This window comes from Myotis davidii, unplaced genomic scaffold, assembly GCF_000327345.1.
Source record: "Myotis davidii unplaced genomic scaffold, ASM32734v1 scaffold1380, whole genome shotgun sequence".
Lineage (NCBI taxonomy): Eukaryota > Metazoa > Chordata > Mammalia > Chiroptera > Vespertilionidae > Myotis > Myotis davidii.
This window is the reverse complement of record NW_006291969.1, coordinates 158,205-164,806: the sequence shown is the minus strand read 5'-3', so window position 1 is coordinate 164,806 and position 6,602 is coordinate 158,205. Positions and strand designations below refer to the sequence as shown.

At 44.7% G+C, this 6,602-nt stretch overlaps 1 protein-coding gene across 3 annotated transcripts in view; it reads left to right on the top strand.

Annotated features, from left to right (window-relative positions):
* DCLRE1C (DNA cross-link repair 1C) overlaps positions 1–6,602 on the top strand; it is a 53,920-nt gene that overhangs the window by 32,413 nt on the left and 14,905 nt on the right. For all 3 annotated transcript variants that reach the window (XM_015565037.1, XM_015565036.1, XM_006765315.2), the window contains 2 exons: positions 2,397–2,533; positions 3,117–3,171. In XM_015565037.1, the coding sequence (XP_015420523.1) occupies positions 2,397–2,533; positions 3,117–3,171 (192 nt within the window). The remainder of the gene's footprint in view (positions 1–2,396; positions 2,534–3,116; positions 3,172–6,602) is intronic.

Below are 6,602 nucleotides of genomic sequence, written 5' to 3'. Positions count from 1 at the left end.
ACATCACCACTCTGCCCTCTCACTGTCATCTCACAGGCGCCCACCCACAGCACCCAGAACACCCAGACACTCTCCAAATGACGTGAACGCATCAGAAGGGATGTGTGCACATCCTGTGGGGGTGTTAGGCATGCTGGGTTGATGGAAGTGCGGTGGAGAGGCGGAAGGAACTTGTGCATGCCTTGGTTTGCGACTGTTGCAGGCGCGGGAGGGTGACAGTGTGCTCGGGGATATTCGCACAACGGGGGGATGTGCACACCGAGGCCTCTGGCTTTGCAGATCCGCAAACCCCCGTGGTGCGGCCAGGAGGACGTCAGTCTGGCCCGCCACGGTGGCTGTCCCTGCGATCCTGCACCTTCTGGGCCAGGAGGCGGATCTTGTGTAGCCACTCCTGGGCGCTGATGGCCTGTAGGCGCTACTTCAGCTCAGCCTGCAGGCTCCGCTTGGCGCACTCACAGCTGTCACCACCGCCATGTGGGGAGTACAGGCCGCCCTCCACCGGCCTGCCTCCCCTGTCCAGAGGCTCTCTGCACTGCTCACCTGCCCAGAGTGACTGGGGCTGGGCAGAAGCCTGGCGTCCTGCCCTGCCCAACCCCAGCCGATCCGCCCCTGTGTGAGCTGCCACCCCTCTGGGAAAGGTCACAGATCTGGGTCCCGGGACTGCGGACAGCCTCAAGCACTGCCCCCCACCCGCCAGGTCGGATCCGGGGAGTAACAGATCCGGTTTCCAGGACCGCGGACAGCCTCCCGTGGTGCCCCCGCCTGGCAGGGTCACAGATCCCGGTCCCGGGACCGTGGACAGCATCAAGTGCTGCCCCCTGCCCACCAGGTCACGGATCCGGGTCCCAGGACCATGGACAGCCTCAAGCACTGCCGCCCCACCTGCCAGGACATGAATCTGGGTCCCAGACTGCAGACAGCTTCAAGCGCTGCCACCCACCCACCAGGACATGGATCCAGGTTCCAGACCGCCGACAGCGTCAAGCACTGCCCCCGGTCTGGCAGAGTAACAGATCCGGTTTCCAGGACCGCGGACAGCCTCCCGTGGTGCCCCCGCCTGGCAGGGTCACAGATCCCGGTCCCGGGACCGCGGACAGCCTCCCGTGGTGCCCCCGCCTCGCAGGGTCATAGATCCCGGTCCCGGGACCGTGGCCAGCATCAAGTGCTGCCCCCTGCCCACCAGGTCACGGATCCGGGTCCCAGGCCCATGGACAGCCTCAAGTACTGCCGCCCCACCTGCCAGGACATGAATCTGGGTCTCAGACTGCAGACAGCTTCAAGCGCTGCCCCCCGCCCAGCAGGGTCACAGATCCGGTCCCGGACCGTGGACAGCCTTGCCTGCTGCCGCCTGTCTTCAGTATGCAAATTAGCCACCATCTTGTTGCTTCAGGGTGGGGGTCCCCTCTGGGGTGCCTGGCCAGCCTGGGTAAGGGGCTGATGGCTGTTTGCAACTGGTCACACCCTCTTCCGGGGGGGGGTCTCCACTGGGGTACCTGGCCAGTCTGGGTAGGGGCTGAGAGCCGTTTTCAGGCTGGTGGGCGACTGAAGCTCCCAACCTCTCCTTTTTTTCTTTTTTCTTTTTATTCTGGGATTTATTTACCTTCTATGGCTGTCACTGGAGCTGAGAGCCGGCTTTAGCTCTGAGGCTCGGCTCCAGCTCTGAGACCTCGGCTGCTGAAAGCAGGGATCTGGGGTTGGTTGGCTTCTATAATTGAAAAACCGTTGCAACTACAGCTCTGAGGCCCGGCTGGCTTAAAGCAGGTTTCTGGAGTTTGTTTAGCTTCTATAATTGCAACATAGTTGCCTAGAGTGCAGCTCAGAGGCCGGCAGCGGCAGGGGGGGGACCTTGGCTTCCTCCATCATGGAGCAAGCAAGCCTCCTGTTCACTTCAGCTGCCTGGCTGCTGGCCGCCATCTTGGTTGGCAGTTAATTTGCATATTTCCCTGATTAGCCAATGGGAAGCGTGTCGGAGGTACGGTTAATTACCATGTTTGTCTATTATTAGATAGGATTGGATATTGTATGGTCCATACAGCGTTCAATTTTCCTGAATTGTCCATTAGTATTCTTTGTAGCTTGTGAAGTGTGGGCAGGGCATCTAGGATTTAATGAAGAATCATTAAAGATGCCTCTTTAGTCTCATTTAATGTAAGTCACATCTCCAACATTTTGCTTTTCTTCCATCACACTGATATTTTGGAGATTCCAAGCCAGTTGTTTTGTAGAAAGTTCCTCACTTTGGAATTAGTTGATTGTTTCCTCATGTCTCCATTTATTATTTTCATGTCTGAAAACTTATCTACTTTTTTGTTATTGAGACCCTGCCTGCAAAAAAAAAAAAAAATGCTTTTCTATATTTTTAAATTTTTATTTTTTTTAATTTTTTATGTTTTTAGGCAGAGGAATATTTTCAATGGAATAAGTTACCCTGTGGAATTACTTCAAAAAATAGAATTCCGCTCCACACAATCAGCATTAAGCCATCCACAATGTGGTTTGGAGAAAGAACCAGAAAAACAAATGTAATTGTGAGGTAAGAAAGCACTGTCATATGTCTTCTGAGAGAAATCCTGCTTTGAGGTAAATTGTCTGATTGATTTTAGTTTAAATGCAATCTAGCGTAAGCCTAAGAAGAGGATATGTTATAATTGTGGAAAATAACTTCTAAAATTTAAACTAAAGAGAAGCTGATTCCAAACCTGTCTCATGGCTAATACCATCATCCAGTAGTATTTCCTGAGGCCCAGCTAGTTGGGTAGATAAGATGGTTTGAAACAGAGTATCTTGCTTGACAAGGAGGTGGTAATGGATTGATATCGGAGGAAACAGAGCCCTTAGTGAAATACAGGAATACCATAATGATCATCATTTTGGGGCAACATTTCCTTAATATTAGCTGTTCAGAATGTCTACAGATATTTATATTTCTGGAAAGAGTCTCTTTGTGTTCCAGGAATAAATTCTTTGCTTTAAAATTTTTTTAAATTTTATTTTGTTTAAAGTTCTTAATTGTAACTTATTTTTACTGGAATAGCCTAATGGAAAAGCTTGAAACTAAGAACTTAGCTTAGTTTTGATAAGTGGCCTTTTAATTCTGTGTTTTCATTTCCCTTTAGGACTGGAGAGAGTTCATACAGAGCTTGTTTTTCTTTTCACTCCTCCTACAGTGAGGTAAGAGGATCCCATATACCCATAACCCTGTTGCCAACTGCTCAGCAGCCTTCATGATTGTGAGCAAGTCTCCTTGAAGACTTGGTGTGGCTTTTCCTAAAGAAATGCAGGGAGCCCTAGCCAGTTTGGCTCAGTGGATAGAGCGTCAGCCTGCGAACTGAAAGGTCCCAGGTTCGATTCGGGTCAAGGGCACAGGCCCAGGTTGTGGGCTCGATCCCCAATGGGGGGTTTGTAGGAGGCAGCCGATCAATGATTCTCTCTCATCATTGCTGTTTCTATCTCTCCCTCTTTCTTCTTCTGTGAAATCAATAAAAATATATTTTAAAAAAAAGAAATGCAGGGAAAATATCTCAGTAGATGAGTACATTTACTAAGTACAAAGGAAATTGCTGTTATTACCTGTTTTCAGCCTAAACATTGAAGGCTGTATGTATGATTGAGGTTTTCTTCCTGACTTGCTTCCTAAATGTAATTTAACTTCCCCATTTCAGTTGTATTGTTCATCTGTCATAAAAAAAAATCGTAACATTATTTGCAGGAGTACTACAGATAAAACCTCATTATAGGCAGCCTTAATGTCCAGATTCTTGGGCTCTTCCAAAATTTGATTGTATTAAAAAGCCACTTAAAAAATACCCCTTGAATCTTCAGCAGTGGGAAAGAACAAAAATGATTGAGCTATAGACCTTGTCTTTAAGAAGGATATAGTATACTTCAACTACCCAGTTTTAGGAGGGCTTAAGATGGTTTAGTTATGGTATTTTTTATATAGAAAGTTGACCAGCTAGAATGGGAACTTGATATATGTTATTTGCAAAATCCTCATGCATTTCCAAAGTAAATGCTAGCTAGCATTTAATAAGAGATTCAGTAATTTCATGTGTTGGAGAAAAGCAATATAAAAGCAGGCTTTTTATGACACTTTAAGTCATATATAATTTTAGTTTTACATTTCTGCACTTAAAAATCCATTTCCTTGATAACTGTTGTTTTTGATCTGGGATACATGGATACAGCTGTGCAGCAGTGAGCCGTGGACGTGTTAATGATTTGATCAGGTGGATCCTTCTAGGACTCCAGGTAGTGGCATTCTTATCATGTCAGCCATATTATAAATAATTCTTCATATTATCAAAATATCACAATGACATCTCTATTAAATAACCGACCTTAACTTCCAGGTATAAATAGGTTATCTGAGAGTAGCTTGGAAATAATTCGTTTTGGTGGTATATAATTTGTTTTCTTCATCAATTTCTTCTGAATCTTTGGTTGTTGTCAAAGTCCCTTCCTGATTATTTGTCCTTGTTGTAGCATCTCACTCAGCATCAGAGTCCCTTCCTCTTGATTGACAAAGTATCCTTTCTGTGTCAGCACAGGGAGGGCATCTAATCAGGGGAAAAGGACAGGATAGATCTTATTTTTTCAATCAGATCTACTTCTGTCTTATTTTTCAGTATAGTTAGTAGCTACGTTGGGAAGCATAAGCCTTCATGGGACTTGATAAAATTACCTCCCATTAAGGATGTACTTCTCTGCGACTTGAATAGAGATGATTGACTCACTTTATCTCTTCCCATTCTCCTTAAATCAGAGCCAGTTATCAAGCACATAGTGGGACTACTCTGAGCTCTGCTTAGTCATCTTCTTTCATAGTATTTGATGAGAGACAGGCTTTCCTGAAAATTGGTTTAATTAATATGCCTATATCCTATACACTGAGTGGCCAGGTTATTATGACCACCTGACGTTTATAGGCAAATTAGCTATAATTTCGTGCTGATGTTGCAAGAGGGCCAGACCATTATAAATAGGAAAGCAGGTTGTTTACAACAGAAGTGATTTTTTTTCTGAAGATATGGGGAAACAATGCGATTTAACAGCCTTTGAATGTGGGATACACACACACACACACTGAGTGGCCAGATTATTATGACCACCCCATCAGTACTTTGTTGGGCCACCTTTTGCCTTCAATACTGGGGTGATTCTTCTTGGCATTGACTCCGAGATGTTGAAAGGTGATGCGAAGACTCTGACACCATGCCTGATGAATAGCACTGCCCAGTTCTGTGAGATTTGATGGTTGTGGAACCAGCTGTCTGATGGCTCTTTTAACTTCGTCCCACAAATAATCAATTGGATTGAGATCTGGTGATTGTGGGAGCCACCTAAGCAAGGTAAAGTCTCCTCATGTTCTTGAAACCACTACTCCACAATATGAGCACCGTGGCATGGCACATTGTCTTGATCAGCAACGATAGTTAGGTATGTTGTGCTATTCAGACGTTTATAATGACCTGGCCCTCTAGCAACTTCAGCGGTAAATTATAGCTAATTTGCCTACAAGCGTCAGGTGGTCATAATAATCTGGCCACTCAGTGTATATTAAGAAGTGTTATGTCCTCTCTTTTTGTTGTTATTTTTCTTCTTTCTTTTCAATTAAATCTTTACTATTGAAAGTATTACATATGTTCTGCCTTTACCCCCATTAATTCTTTCTAGCCCCCCCCACCCCTCACCACAGGCCTTCAATACCTTATTGTCTGTGCCCATGGGTTATACATATATGCATACAAGTTCTTTGGTTGATCTCTTCCCACCCACCCACCAAAGCCTTCCCTCTGAGATTCCAAAGTCTGTTCCAATTACTTTCAATTTGTTATTTCTCTAACTTTTTACAAATAAACTTTGCCCACCTCAATCTTCCCCCTTTCTTGGCCTTTACCAAACCATTGTTTGTGTCCATGGGATATGCATATATGCTCTTTAGCTAATCCTTTCACATTCTTTATCCTGTCATCCCCACCCCACCCTCAGGCACTGGCCAATCTGTGCTATGAATCCATGCTTCTGGTTCCATTTTGTTCATCAGTTTATTTTGTTCATTAGACTCCACATATGTTCATGAGATCATGTGATACTTATCTTTCTCTGACTGGCTTATTTTGCTTAGCATAATACTCTCTAGGCCCCTCTATGCCAGTGATGGCAAACCTATGACATGCGTGTCAGAGGTGACACACAAACTCATTTTTTTGGTTGATTTTTCTTTGTTAAATGGCATTTAAATATATAAAATAAATATCAAAAATATAAATCTTTGTTTTACTATGGTTGCAAATATAAAAAAATTTCTATATGTGACACGGCACCAGAGTTAAGTTAGAGTTTTCAAAATGCTGACACGCCGAGCTCAAAAGGTTCGCCATCACTGCTCTATGCGGTCTCAAAGAGTAAGAGATCCTTCTTTATTACTGCTGCATAGTGATGTAAATGTACCACAGCTTTTTTATCCACTCATCTACTGATGGGCACTTGGGCTTTTTCCAAATATTAGCTATTTTAAATTGTGCTGCTATGAACATAGGGGCAAATACATTCTTTCTGATTGGTGTTTCAGGTTTTTTAGACTATATTCCTAGAAGTGG